This window comes from Falco rusticolus, chromosome 13 (genome assembly GCF_015220075.1).
Source record: "Falco rusticolus isolate bFalRus1 chromosome 13, bFalRus1.pri, whole genome shotgun sequence".
In the NCBI taxonomy this organism is placed as follows: Eukaryota; Metazoa; Chordata; class Aves; order Falconiformes; family Falconidae; genus Falco; species Falco rusticolus.
Genome location: NC_051199.1, coordinates 11,777,718 through 11,793,621, shown reverse-complemented (window position 1 = coordinate 11,793,621; position 15,904 = coordinate 11,777,718). Strand labels below are relative to the sequence as shown.

General features: G+C 38.9%; 1 protein-coding gene across 9 annotated transcripts in view; it reads right to left on the bottom strand.

The window, feature by feature from the left end:
* Positions 1–15,904, bottom strand: part of RHBDD1 (rhomboid domain containing 1) — a 45,985-nt gene that overhangs the window by 26,291 nt on the left and 3,790 nt on the right. For 4 of the 9 annotated variants that reach the window (XR_005107200.1, XM_037406487.1, XM_037406481.1 and 1 more), the window contains exons 2-3: positions 8,030–8,548; positions 4,633–4,765 (exon numbers count right to left, since the gene is read on the bottom strand). Coding sequence is in view for 6 of the 9 variants with exons in the window: in XM_037406487.1 (XP_037262384.1) it covers positions 4,633–4,765; positions 8,030–8,462 (566 nt within the window). In the remaining 3 variants the exon portion in view is untranslated. Of the gene's footprint in view, positions 1–4,632; positions 4,766–8,029; positions 8,549–10,622; positions 12,432–14,822; positions 14,908–15,904 lie in introns of those variants that run through there. The other 5 variants (XR_005107198.1, XR_005107199.1, XM_037406482.1 and 2 more) reach the window with 3 other exon arrangements.

Below are 15,904 nucleotides of genomic sequence, written 5' to 3'. Positions count from 1 at the left end.
CTCTTGTCATTTTACTACATTTTACAGTGAATTTTAATTTTCAGTAGATTGCCTTTTTTTAAAATTTGTATAAAAATCTTTCCTATAAGGCTGTATGCGTTTTATCTTTAGACATCTAAGTTAATGGCAAAACTACAACTGTTTTCAAAAGGTAGGATTATATGCCAAATTTAGAAATAAATGCCAGGGATTTTGATTGAAAATAAATCAATAAACAGTCTACAAACAGCACAAAATAAATTGTATGAAGAAGTCTTGCCCAAGCATGTATTACAAAGGCTCCTTTCACTTGTATTATAAATTCCACTCTTCTTTCTTGACTAATCCAGAAAATTGAGGTTACTCCTATTTTCTGGTTTTATATATAGTAAATAATCCTGGATATAATTAAAAACTCCTCTAATATCAGTGATAAAGCAGCCTCCATCACCAACTGATTCCAAATTACGGCTTTTTACACCAGTCATAAGAATAGCAGCATCTTGACTGGAATGTGTATTTTACTAGGTAAAAATTAACTGTTGTTTTTCAGTTAGAAAAATGAAGAAACATTCTCATGATGGCAACATGATAAACTACTGCCTGTCTTCCTGCTGGTTAATAAAGACAAATTGACAGATAATTATTATTTTTTCCATCATACAATTTTCAGCTTCTATTCAGTTCAGCTGAACTTTGAATGGGAATAAACCCAGGGTATTTGACTTTTTACATTGCTTGTTTTTTCTCTAAATGTCAATGAGCTTTATCAATATTAACTAATGTTCTCCCTGGAACCAAGAAATCCAAATGATGTCTCATTTAACTTGTTTGAAAATGTAGATATCCCCAGAGATCTTATTTATCTCAACCATTCACTTCATACTAATGATAATTATGCAGTATGTCTAAATACCATTTCCTGAAGACATTTGCCACCAAGCTGATGTGCCCATTACTTCAGAAAAGTCTTCTAAACAGAATTAATTATACTTTTTCATTTGGCTGTGTAATTTCCATGAAAACTGGTATCATGAGAGGGAAAGCCATTCAGACTGCCTTTGTTATTCACATACAAGAGATTATGACCCACTGTTTACAAGCCTCTCTGTATTAATTTTTACATTAATATTGTTCCAGTGTCCTTACAATGAATTCAAATGAATTCTTCACTGTTGGTGAATTCATCCTGGATTGTTTCAATTCGGTGTCAGTTGTCCGATTCAAATGCAAACAGAGCAAGAAAGCCAGCACCTATCACTTAACTTCCCTACCTTCTTCCTAACAGCAAACCCCAGACTGGTAACCATTACTATTTAAGCATGTAATTCTACCACAGGGCAAAGCTACTTACTTAGCAACAAAAGTATGTCTTCAGCTTAAGACATTGCTGCAGTGTTTTGTGAAAAGATCTTACTTCCATGCATCTCTTATTCCAAGGCTGCGCTAGGAAGCATGTGTTCACTTAACAAGCAAACAAAGGAGTAATATCAAAGTAAGGTACTACAGGAATCTAGATCAACTTCATTTCTGAAAAAGTTAATTTTTGAGAGTGTGGGAATCCAATCTATGTATTTATACATCGTTTATTTCCAAACTAACACAAGCAGAGTCACCTGCACATGACAATTTAAACAATTTGCCACAAAATTTAATCTTGCTTAGAAAGCAGGCCATGCTGGGTTTGATTGAGGTTTTTTGGGGTTTTGGTTGGTTATGTTTGTGGGTGTTTTTTTGTTTGAGTGTGGGGTTTTTTTGTTTTTAATGAAAAGCTCAGTATTTGTATTATGCTTACCTGTTCGACCATGATCTGCTTTGTTATTCTGATTTCCAGTGGATCCTTGAATCCAGGTGAAATGAAGCAACAACTAATTGTCATTGTTGATTCATTATACATTAAACCGTGTAACATTTTTATTGTCAGCTATGAATGCTAATGACAATGATCTGCACCTCTATTGCCAAATGTAGATCTGTTGCTATTCTGCTGTGCTTGTGTCCTTGTGTAGGATAGTTCTCAATTTGCAGTCTTCTCTTTTTTTAAGATTAAGAACTCTAAAACCATCTTAAGTTGCCAAAAAAAGAAAACAAGTCACAGAACTGGCTCAGATCAACACTTACCCGTACAGTTTATTTAGAAGAAGTTATGAAGAGAAACTTGGAAACAAACTTAAGGCTATAACTAATTTAGAAAATAGAAAAAACTCAAGTAAGAATTATACATTTTATGGACTGCATCATCCACGTATCCGGAAAATGTTTTCAGACATCTGAGTCAAAACATAGGTCAAAAGGAGGCCTAGAGAAATGCCTGTTAGTTTTCAGAGATGCAGTGAGCTACAGAAATCTTAAGACATCTTTGAGATCCTCTGAACTCCAGAATAGCAAGTTTCACTATTTCAACAAACTATGAAGAGAGCAATTCTGGACAGTCACAAACCTCAACACTTCTGAATGCTGAAAAAAACCCCATCTCTACCCTTCTCCACTCATAGCTTCCCACTCTCCCATTTTAATCCTTTGTTACTCTTAACTTTCTCAAAAATAAGCTTGAAAAAAACTGTGATGTCCAGCTTCCAACCCCAAAGTGTCTTCTTTGTCAATCTGATAAATACTTCAGTTAGTTCAGAAACAACCCGATAGATAAGCTTTTCCCTTAATAGTGAGTATATGTAAAGCACCTCAATGCAAAAGGGACAGATGACTTCAGATACTACATGCTCAATTCTGGAAAAGGCACAGAGATCAAACTTTTCACATGCCTGTTCTTTTGTCAAAGAAATAATCTCAAGGATTGCTACATGAAGCCTACGTTTCAATATCCTTACTTTATGGAAGGTAAAGATTAGAAAGGTATTACAGGTCTTAAAATTTCCCCGTAACAAAAACATTAATGAGAAAGACATGAATTTAACTGATGCCAGTAAAACCTTAAATCCTCTCCTAGAACACAAATCAAAGTTTTCAAGAGCCTCAATATAACTTCTAAATCCTTCATTGGCTATGGATTCTTGGGTGATCCTGATACTTCATCAGTCCACTAAGGCAGGTCCAAATTTAGTGCACGTATTTCTGACTGGACAGAAATCTGCCCCAGTTACTGACCTCTTACTTATTCAAAACTAAATTATGCAATTAGATCTACAAAGGGACACCATTTAATCAGACATTTCAAATATTACAACATGCCCTGAGCACACAGATAAGCATGTAAAAGCAATGCTCTGAGAGCTACAATTGTTACGGTTCATTTCAAGGCAGCAGTCAGTTACTAATTAAATATGCTGTGTTCTAGGACATGAATTTCTGGAGATTATTATTTGTTTTCCATGGCCCCCATTATCATTTAAGTGTTGTGAAATTGTCCTATTAAGATTGCATGTAACAATGTAGAAGTTCTTTAGATGAGGCAGCAATCTAAGCTTCCATAAAATTATGAAAAGATTTTTTGACGTTTCTGGACCTTCTATTCACTGTCTACCCCAATGACATTTCTGCAGTAATGCAACTGAAAAACAGTAGCACCCAACCACTGAACTCATGTTTTTCCTCTAACAGATAGAGTATGGTAGGCTCACTGTTTTACTCCAGACAATGTTCTTTCATTATTCTTGAATAAAAAACAGTAATATTAAACATATCACCAAATAAAAACTATGTTCAGCTAACATGACAGTTTATATTTTTCAGAAGAATGTTTTTAAGGCACTGAAAATTTTGGGTTTACACTTGTAGTAACGCCATGGAAGTGACCTCTCAAGCTCACGCTTAAAATTGCATTTGGAACAAAGTACTCTGTAGTTCTTTTAACCTACAATTCCTTGCTGCAGTCAATCAGGCAGTAAGTCATAAAGCAATACGCCCAGTGTTTAACATGAGTAATATCTGAACACTTATTCTGGTCTAGGAAATGTTTTATCTGCTATATTTTAGTACCTGACAAAGAATATGTCCAGTATTGCTCCCCGCTTTTTTTTTTTTTAATTGTTTCTGAAAAGTAGGAAATTGCATATAACTGTAAATTTGGTGTCTGTACTTCGCATATATTCACCAGTATGACTGACAGTTATAAAATATTATACAAGAAAGTTACTGATTTGCAACTAGAACTCCTGAAATGAATTGCCAAGGAAAAGAAAGGCACTGTTCTCACAGAGGCAGGGGTGGATGAACTGTGCTGGCAGAACTGGGCACTCAAGAAAACTGAAGGAGATGATCAGCAAGATGGCAGGACAGTGAAACTGCATAAAATTTGCAGAATACTGGATGACAGAGGAGTGACTACAACAAATGGACAGAAGGAACTAGGATAGAAATAGCAAGCAAACTTTGGAATGCTTTTTGCTAATGAAGCCCTTGGCACTACAGTATATTAGTTTGGTTACTTTGATGAAAATGCATGTCCCTTTTCCTTGTCCATCAGCTTTTATTATCTTCCTTCAAATACTTAGGAATACCTTCTGGGCATGGTATTTCGGTTTTTTGTTTTGAAATGTGCTCAGAATAGAGGGTGTTAAGGAAAAAAAGCAGACTGTAGCCTCAACGCTCCATCTGGATACCAGCTAACACTACACATACTTCATAATACATTTCAAACTACTTCAGGTATTTCAAAAGTCAGGAGAAGAGACCTGGGCTATTAAATACACTTACCCTGGGGAGATTAAATGAATAGCCACCAGCTCCACCCAACAAGCATATTTACTGGATATCTGCAATCCAAGGACACTGCTGACTCTTCCTGGATTGTAATGGTTGTTAAGAACTTTCAAAGCAAACAAGACTCCTGCAAACAAGACAAAATCACATAAAGAAAGAGGTACTTGTGCCCAGGTAACAATGAAATGCAAACAACGTTAACTACTGAAGTACCATGCAATTTCACAGCACCATGATGCATACTGTTGCATGCCAGAACAGCAGTTCTGAACTCTTTTTTCAGCGATACTTTTCAGTGACGTAAAAAAAAAAAAAAGCACATATTTGTATAACAGCCAGTTTTAATCTGCTTTTTAATATGCCTACTCACTGTATGTATTCAAGTATTCAAACTATACAAATGTAGTTTTTAAATGGGAGTTCTGTTGAAATAATTGAGAAATTTATTGAGCTAAAAAAACCGTGCCATCAGCTGAGAAAAGCCATTACTGAAAACAAGACAGATATACATGAAGCTCAACAGTAGGCTCAAATTCTGAATTAATGGAAAATCATCTTACATATACTCCAGAATCACTTGTTTCTGAAAAAAAAAAGTAAATAAATCTCCTTTAATCACAATAAATAATCATTCATTTATAATTGACTGCAACTGTTTGATTATGCAAACAATAGCCAATATGACAGAATAAATTCACATAATGTATTGGAACTTTCAAAATGTTTTTGAAAAAGTTCCTGTGAAGAGAAAGCTCACACAGTTATCTGGGGAAAAAAATCTGGAAATTTGAAAAATAAAAGATTTGACATGGAAAAGATCGCAGAGTTGAAAGTCAATACAGATATACTAAATAAAAACATGAAAAGGTTTCCCTCCCCTCCCAAAGAAAACAAGATAGCAAAATTCCTTAATCTATTCAGTGATGTAAAAATTGTTATTCTAGGATCAAATACAGACAGGAATGTGTGCACGCACATACACACATGCTCAGGCTACTGCTGCTGATAAAACTGGACTTGTTCAGAAACTATAAATTTATTAAAGGAAAGAAACGTTTGATAGCAGCAGCATAGTTTAGGAGTCATCTCCACCCAATCCACCCCACCCTTGGCTCACCAGAACCCTGTTTGTACAGCTTCATGGTGGTGGGGGTTTTTTGTTTTTTTTTTTTTTTTTTTAAGCATCTGCTGGAACTGCCTGACCTGGTATATTGTCAGGTTCCATCCAGGGGGACAAGGGGCAGGTCTGTTTCACCTATTTAAAATAAAATTAAAAAATCCAGGCATCCTAAAACTCTTAAAATCTCTTAAAGTGAATGGTTCATAAATACCCGTACAGACTAGCTCTTAAAGAAATAGTTATCAGGAAAATCCTCATATTTTCTTCAACAGCTGTTCTGTATACATGCCACTTGTCCCAGCTGAAGAGAAACTACCTATGCTGAAGGTCACATTGAGAATGTTGAAGGTTTAGAAAGATCAACTATTGAGTAGTTGATTGTCAGACCTACTTTAATCTGCTGCCTGAAAAATGGTCAAACGCATGTGCACATTGGCTGCGGACCCCATATTTCCAAGCTTCGAATACTCAAAAGATGCTGCAGAAGGTAAGCGACATCAGAACAGGCTGCAACACAATGCTAGACCTGAACTATCTACTTTGCAGAACATGTAAATTAAGCTTCAATTAGGTAATCCCTAAATTGTCAAAAGGCTTGATTTTTCGTGCTCTGCACAAATGGCTTAGTAGGTTAGAGGCTTAGTCCCACTACCTTTTTAGTTCACTAAAATACATATGCTCCAGCTGATATTGTAGCATGGCTGATGTGAGTTTCTTTTAAGGAATGACATGAGGACCCCATCTGGCCCATCATAAATACTTGAAATTTTCACCCTTCTCATTCCTAGTGAGAACTGGGTTGACACTAGGCTGTTTTAAAGTACGGACTGATAGGAACATCTAGGGAAAGCCTCACGTGGACGGTGCACTATATAAGTGAATACCCGAAACACATACTTCTTCACAACTTCCAGGTCTCAATTTCTCATCCCACAGCCTAAGATGATACAAGAAAAGAGGTTCAAAAAGAATCTTGATGGCAGCACCTCCAAGTCGTTCACAAAGAATAATGCTACAGAGCTCACTTCCCCCACGAATCCCCCAGCAATAGTTGGGAGTACCGTGTAAGAGCTAACCTTATAAAGCTGAGACCGGACTGAGTGCACACGTTTCAGTCAGTTTACCACTAATAAAATATATTCAGTGGGGTTCTGCAGTCACTGTTAGGGAACAGCAAGAGTGGACACTCCGCAGAGGGGTAGCTGAAAGGAAGAGGGGTCCCACTCGCGCAGTCCCTGGGCAGGGTGCACAAGGCAGGCTGGTGACAGTAAGTGGGGCTCGCCAGGCACAGATTCAGCTCAGACAGGGACAACACAGAGGATTTGAGCTTAAAAGCAGCTGCTGAGCAGTGAGGTAAAAAAAGGCCGCCAGCGAGGCTTCCCTCAGCCATCTCACACACCTCTTTTCCCACCAGTTGGAGGTCGGTCACAGCTACCCAGGATCAGAGCTGTCCTTAAGCAAAGGCAGCCAAACCCCTCAGGGGAAGAGGTGGCACTCAGGGCCCCTAACAGCCACCGTAAAGGCCAATATTACAACTCTGCATGTCTCCTTACCAAAGGGTAGGCAACCAGAGAGTCTGTTAAGCTCTGAATGAGCAATTGAATACCACAAGAAACCCTCAGAGGTGTTGAAACACCTTCCTCATAGGTTGAAATGGAGGGCTTGCCTTCTAAGAATGCTAGGTCCTAGTGAGAGCAAGGAAAAATCATACTTGTCTAGAAGAGCAGTGCTACTTCTCCACTTGACTACAGATTTTTTTTAAGAGTTCACTGACTTGAAACTTTGACCTCCTAAGTAAGGTGACCAGACCATTACTCGAAGATGACCAAATTCAGGTGCTTGGATGCTTCTAACAGAAGCAAACCTATGAGAGTCTCTCTAAAGACATGCATGAATAATTTGTAATCTGAAGACAGAAATTTTAAAGTGATAGGCTTTTCTAGAACCCACCTAACACAAGCGTTATTTACATCAGAAAAAGAAAAGCTTCAGTCTTCAGTGACATTGAACAGAGAACTGTTCTACTGGGAAGACTGTATATTTCAAGCTCTCAGGTAAAGGTACTACTGGTCACAAGAACATGAACTGAACCACATAATGTTCATACCCAGAGTACATGCTTTAAATTAGAAAACAAGTTAGCTTTACTAACAATCACACGCATGCATATAGCTGCGTACCTATCCATTTTCTTCATTCAACAAATATTGGTACATAGCACCTATAAATACTAATTTTACCTATGTAAACTGGACCAACTATGTGCCTTACCTGAAAAACCTACAGCACAATTCATTTCATACGAAGGATCATCCAGAATTTTCACAAGCATGAATTCCAGAACCATATAAACAACTCCAATCAGCACGGAAAATACTGCAATTATGTATGCAAACCATATGCTCTTAAGTTTTTTTTCCAGCATCATCCCCTTCCAAAGCATGGAAATCATGTTGTAATACAAATGCCAGTCATCTGCATGGTGGACAGGAGAAAGCAGTAAACGCTCCCAGTTCTTTCGGTAAAAGCCTTCATTTACACTGATACACACTTCAGACAGTGGCTTCACAGGATTCAGAAAGAGAAAAATATTCAGTGCAAGTACCCCAAGGGTAACAGAAGGAATGTTCTGGAGTCCCACTTGAGAAATTTGATAAAGTAGCAAAAGCAGTCCAGCATTGACTCTTCCTTGCCTTCGCTGCATTATTACTACTTATTCAAAGGAATGTGAAGATTATTCTGATTTCTAGTCTCTTGTTCAAATTCAAGACCATACGAATTCTGGAAATTCTGAAAGAAAAAAAAAGTAACTGTATTATTATACGTATACAGGGGTGGTTTAGACATGTTCCCATTGATACTGTGACTCTCTCAGAATTATTAAATAGTTCAGGAAGGAAACCAGTTAAAAATTCTTTTCTAGAGTCTCAGTTTTCAGGTTTCCTATCTTTGCTACATTTTTTTTCATGACCATTTTCCCAATTTTTACAAATATTCAGTACAAGCCAAGAATGAAAATTAAAATAAGCAATTTCAAAATGTAACAGAGACACAGCTAAGTACTCCTAAATGTAAGCTTTGAAAATTCTTATTGCTTTCCTAGTGGCTAGAATTCAAAGTTTAGTTTAAAAGTATACAAGGAAAAAAACCAACCAACCTGTAGGAGAAAATCATACACAAAAACAGCACATAAAATTTCCAGCTACAGCAAAATATTCATCTTTGCCCTATTTATGCCAGATTACATGAAGGATTAAAAAGAGCTACAGAAGTTCTAGATCTAGCTAGAAATAGGGTTACCATAACAAACTGAGAAAGGGCATCGAGCTTAAGTGTGCAAGCCGATAAAGAGAGGAGGAAGGAAGCTGCATTACAGAATATAGCACAGGGTGACATGGAGTTTCTAGAGACTGGAACCACCTGCAGGAGACAGGAAGAGACACTGAATTTCAAGGAGCTTCTGTGGGCCACCTCATCTTGGCCACAATGCAGGAGCCCAGGTGGGTTTACCTCTGCACTGCTGGTTGCTCTGCTTCTATTGCTGCAACCAACCCCACAGCACATTTGCCACCATCCATGAGTCTGTATAAAGTATTGGCCATTTTTCTCAGTCAGCAACACCTAAAGCCAGCTTTCACCTCTGCAATCCAACTCTATTCACCTTCTCCTGCAGCAGTTCCTGCAACTTGTTGTAGGGGGCTCTATACAGCCACCTTCCACCTTTAACACTTCCTTAAAATATGCAGGACCCATCAGTAAAAAAGGCATATTGCTTCCCATTTTCTAGTAATTTATTATACCATGGGGCCTCTTCAGCATGTCACCTCCTCCTCTGATGACATTCCAAAATCTTTGCCTTCTGGCCAGTCCACGATCACTTCCAAGATTCCTGGACAGCTGGGGGTGCCTACTTGAGCTTGTTTTGTGAACAGCGACCCACTTACTCCATGTAGCATCAGTTGCATGACATGTAGAGAAAACCTTCCCTTTGAACATCCAGCCCAGCAGCAGCAACCAGGGTGCCAGGAGAGCTATGCTTCAGTACCGATCACTTCCAAAGCAGCTTGAACCCCTGTATAAGTCACCAGTATCCCTTTTTCAGTTGGGGTATAGCAGGCCTCAAACCCTTTATATCCCTGACTCCAAAAGCCAAAGGGTTTAACCTCGAATCTCCTCCGGTGCCTTCTGTCAAGGCTCCACGTTAAGGCCATTCTCCCCAGCCGCAGTGTAGAGCACATGTTTTACACCTTGCTCTGACTGGACTGGCCCAAGGGTAACTGCATGAACTATCTCCTGTTTAATTTGTACAAAGGCTTGTCATTGCTCAGAGCTCCACTAGAAATCATTCTTCTTCCTGGTCACTTGATAGGCAGAGCTTACAATCAGACTGTAATTTGGAATGTACCAACCCACAACGTCCAAGAAAACTTTTGTTTTCTTTGTAGTAGCTGGTGGAGACATAGCTGTTACTTTGTTGATCACATCCATTGGGATCTGACTACATCCACCTTGCCATTTTATTCCCAAAAAATGGATCTCCTGTGCAGGTTCCTTGACCTTACTCTGTTTTATAGCAAAACCAGCTTTCAGAAGCATTTGAACTATTTCCTTCCCTTTCTCAAAAACTTCTGCTGTATTACCCCACAGGATGATATTGTCAATACATTGCATGTGTTCCAGAGCTTCATGCTATTTCAGTGCAGTCTGGATCAGCCCCTGGCAGATGGTAGGGCTGTGTTCCCACCCCTGGGGCAGTCAATTCCAGGTGTACTGGACAGCTCTCCAAGGGAAAGTGAACTGTGGCCTGCACTCTGCTGCCAAAAGGATTGAGAAAAACACATTAGCAATATCAACAGTGACATACCGCTTGGCTGCCTTTGACTCCAGTTCATATTGAAGTTCTAGCATGCCTGGTATGGCAGCACTCAACAGCAGCGTGACTTCATTCAGGCCATGATAGTCTACTGTTAGTCTCCATTCTCCATTACACTTTCCCACCGTCTGTACAGGTGGTGAGTAGGACCCATCTTCTTTTGTTGCCAGAACTCCCAGAATGGTTTTTCCCACTTTTCAGATACATTTTCCACAGCTGAGATGCACGTCTGTAAGGAGGAAGAGAGATTTTCTTTGTATTGCCAGAGTTGGTGAGCCACTTCATCCACTGCTCTGCCTCTCCAGGTCATTACTGCCAATGAGTTGGCATATGATGATGGTGTACGCCAGAAAAATTTCCACCACATGGGTTGTGTGCATTAGATTTTGACTGGATCTGTGGGTGACTGTGTGTTGTTCAGGTCATAATAAAACATCTCTAGCACAGCTAACTCTTTTAGATACTGGATACCTCTTTCCACAGTGGTCCACATGCCTGGGTGACATATAACATCTGCCTTGAAGGAGTAAGTTTCCTTCATGCTTCATAGCAGTTGCCTCCAGAGGCAGAGAACTTTGTCCCTCTTCCAACTGCCTTTTCAGTGCCCCCTTCCCTAGAAAGCAGTCCCATCTGCTTGGCTTCCTACCCTCTGAATTCCAGGCTACTGGCCCCATTATTCCAGCATCGGATCAGCTAGGTGATAATGTGCTTATCTGGACGATGGCTGAAATCTTTTCCACATATCCCACAGTTCACTCAGGGATAGGTATTGAGTTGTTACCTCTTGTTCTCCTTCTTCCTCCTGCTGTTGTGGTGGCCCTGCTTTGTTCTCCTTTACTAAACAAGCTGAATTTCATGTCCATTGCTTCTTGTATACAGGGGCAACCGGTACCAGCACAGCTTGGTCCTCTGGTTCAGCTGCAGTGCCTGTTCTGTCATCAGAACCAGGGATCTTCTTTTCCCCTTGAGGGTACTGAATAGTGTTGAACAGGACTCGGTAGGCACAGGCCAGGCCCCAGCACATTGCAGTGACCCATGTCTCTCTGGAATCGCCAGGCCGACAGCATACTTCCAAACATTTGACCAGTTTTTTCAGATTCTGCACTTGTTCAGGGGTGAAGTTCCAAAACACTGGAAGCGTGCACTGTCCTAGCATCCCACACACCCTGCCACTCATAACTATCCAGCCTCAGAGCAGATCTCTGGGTGGTATTCTTAAATAGTTGTTTAACCCTAAACAAGATCTGGAACACATTCAGCAACGTGCTGGTTCCTGGCAATATGACCATGCTAGTTCCAGCATCCCAAGGACATCCAAAATTTTCAAATGGTACTGTAATTAGCCTGGTGGGGAAGGGGAAGATGTGGGAAGATGTCTCCTCCAGAGGCTGGCTTTCCAAGGAGGAAAGGTAAAAGGCGTAATTATTAATAGTTTCCAATAGATGGCTCCCGAAGTACAGAGGTGGTGGCAATGCTGAAGTACAAATACCAGGTTAGTCTCACAACCAGCAATTTCATCATGAACCAGTGTTACAAAGTACAAGAAAATGACAACCTTAATCCAGCCCTCAGAAATGATAAATATCACAACAAAGAACATACAGCAAGTAAGTTGTTCTTAAGAGTCATGCTATGAAACAAGTGCAACAACTCTTAAGAGCAAATAAATCAACATTGTGACCAGTGACTATTAAACCAATATAATGAATGCTTACAACAAATTTGTTTTGACACACTCTGGTGAAATCTGTCCTTATCTCAACACCTTGTGCCCCCCATCAAGTGCCAAAAAAGGACTGCTATGGTTTAAGCCCAGCCAGCAACTGAAGTACCACAAAGCTCCTTGATCACACAGACCCCCACTGGTGGGATGGGGAGGAAAACTGGAAAAAAAAGTTAAACCCATTGGTTGAGATAAGAACAGTTAATGGAAATAGAAAATATAATAATAGTAATGAAAAGGAAGACTACAAAGAGAGCGAAATAAAACCCAGGAAAGGCAAGTGATGAATGATACAATTGCTCACCAACTGCTGACTGATGCCCAGACAGCCAGTCCCCGAGCAGCGACTGGCATCTCCCCAGCCATCTCCACCCAGTTTATATACGGAGCATGATGTGCTATGGTATGGAATATCTATCCCCTTTGGCTGCTTCAGGTCAGCTGTGCTGGCTATGATCCCTCCTGGCTTCTTGTGCACCTCCTCATTAGCAGAGCATGGGAAATTGGAAAGTCCAGGACTAAAAAGTAAGCACTACTTAGCAACAACTAAAACATCAGCGTGTTATCAACATTGTTCTCATACTAAAACCAAAAACTGTACCAGCTACTAGGAAGAAAATTAACTCTATCCCAGCCAAAACCAGGACATCTACTTGCATCTAAGCAAAAGAAGCATATACTTCCATGCAAGTTCACACACATAATTTATTAATGCCACTTCTTTAAGTTTTTCCAGTCTCTGGATTTCTCTTTAAATTGCATTTATGCCTATCAGAGCACTAAGGAAAGGATGGGAAAAAAGAAAACAAACCCTGTCAGCAGCCACAAAACAACTGTAGTAGAACAGAATGGAAAGAAACGTATTTGCTACATTAAAAGCAAATTCACTGCATTTTTTCCCATGCTCTAATCTCAGAGATGCTACATAACATCTAAGTCTTGCCCAACACAGAGTGAAAAAAGCAGAAATATGCTTTATACCAGGCCTCTTGAACCTAAAACTAATTACACTGGTGCCTTTATAAACTGGTTTCTAATCCTCACAATTTACCTACAGAGACCACAGCTGTAATCCCTACAAAGTTCAACCAAGCTAAGACCTCAAAATGCAATTTTATTGTTGCAGATAATTACCATTGTCAACTTGTGACTTTTTAATGTCAACATTACAAAAAAAGTAGATAACCACAGTTTAATCAACATCATTCTCTTCTTCCACATTACCTACCAGCTCTGATACCAGATATACCAACATCCCCAAACTGTTCTTATGTGCATCTGCCCGAACCTGAGTTTTCTCATACTACTGACAGAGCTACATTTTTTTCTACCACAAAACAGTTGACTTAAAAACTGTTAGAATTTAAAAGTCAACATCATTTAAACACAAGTTACGTGGAAACCCCAATATCCTGCCATACCATGTTGTTCAAACTGCCAACTACTAGTCTTACTTTTTAAAGTTTCCAACCCCTCTTTCGATACTGTTTAATTTCCAATTTAAATAATTTTAACATACATGCACCTAGGAAAAGAAACCCTCAAACACCACATATCCGTACAATAATCACATACTACGACTAGGAACAGTTTACACCATTATTAAAGTAGTGCTATGTATTATAAATTGTTCCCAAGCAATCAAAAATGTCAGCCAAGACACATTATATGTTTGATTATAAAGACAGAAGAAAACAGTAGTTATTTGAGAGACTTCTGGAATGCAACTCACTTAAAATATATAGAGCTTTCAACGGTTTGAACATTCTTTCTCAGCCTCTACTCCGTTTATTAGAAGTCTAATGAGGCTTGAAACAATGAAGCACTTTTCCCTTTTTCTTTTTTGAAAACATGCCACCCACTTCAAAATGTACAAATTTCCAGAGCAGACTTGAAATGGACATTTGTCTTGCATCTAGGCTGCCACGTGTCTGCATTTTTGTCACCTACTCAAGATAAATGTCTGAACTAAACATTCCCGGAATTTGTTTGTTGGTTTTGTGCTAACCAAGTGCAAAACATTTAAACTTTTATTTTTTCTGTGACAACCCCCCTTGCTCACTTGGCAACCATGAAATATTATGACTCCCTACTACTGAAAAATCATGTAATAAAGTAAATATTTTAGTAAATACCAGTTTTAAATGAAATGTTATACTGTCTTCTCCTATAGCTGTAATTTGAAGTTAGAGCAAAAGAATCTCCCTGTACCCTTGCTCTCCCCAAAACACACAGAACTACCCTGAAATTCTGATTTATGACTATGTGAAGTAAAATCCAGCCTATTGCCTTTCTCCTTAAAAGAAAATTACAAAAAAAAAATATCATGCCACAATGCAAGCCTAGGTTTTTTATGAATAGATGGACCCATAGGACATCCCATTCCCACTGAGGCCAAATGCAGCTGCGATCTACAGATTTTGCTGTTGCCCACGTAGCACAACCTCATCTTCAGATTTGTCACCAACCTTCTCTCTCAAACTGCTTTGTTCTTCTCACTGCTTTGCAAAAATGATTTGCAATGGAGGCACTTCAGCATTGTGTAACTCTCTGCTAAAGGAAAGAAATCCCAGGGTTACTCTTCCAGTTCAGATCAGCAGTATGATTTTGAAGTCAATTTCTCCATTGCTCCCACAGAACTCACTGTGGTTCCCATTGTGGATTGGCCTGAGTGAGCATGAACTAGTCTCTTTTCAGATGAAACTAAATCAGATGTGCTGCAGAAAAGAACCCAGTGCACTTCAGAAAAAAATCAAACATTCAGCCTATGTGTCCAGATTAGAGCTAGACCACTGTAAAAAACACTTCAAACATGTAGAAGGTGAATATCAGATCCTGAGCATAAACAGATTCACACTACACTACACATCAGTCTCAATAGGCCCATGCTACTTGTCTATGAAGATACAGTCTCAGGGTACAAAGACTTATCCAAGCAAAGATGGAAACAGAAACAGTTTTTAGGGCAAAAGAAGAGTCCTAAAAAGGAAGCAGAAGCAAACTGTACACCTTTTTACTATTGCCTTCAAACTTTGGAAGCAGGAGGGAAGGCAGGCAGGCATAACAGAAAACAAAACAATGCAAGAAAAAACTCAAAAATTTGCAACATAACGAATCACCCTGTTTATATTTAATATGTATGCAAGGAGAAGGTCAACCCCAAGCTGTCAGTTACAATAAACTTTGAAACATATAGTCAATTAAATAGTTCATAACAAAAGACAAGGTTCTGACATAATTATAAAAATAATTACTTTATGAGGAATGACTTCTGAATTAATCAAATGGACCTTTAAAGGGCATAATGCACTTTCATTCACAAAGGGAACAATGAACTTCAAACTGAAAAAACACAACATTTCAGAATTTGGTATGAGAAGTCATGCATCCGTAATAAAATGTTTTAAAATAATTTTGAGTCAGTAACTACCTTGCTCAAAGGAAAACACAAAGTTAAATATCAATATAAAATGACTGCATAAAGGGCTACTTTTTTTTTTTATTATGCCACATTTTGAATGTCTTTGAAAGTTTTCTGTGAGAATAAAGA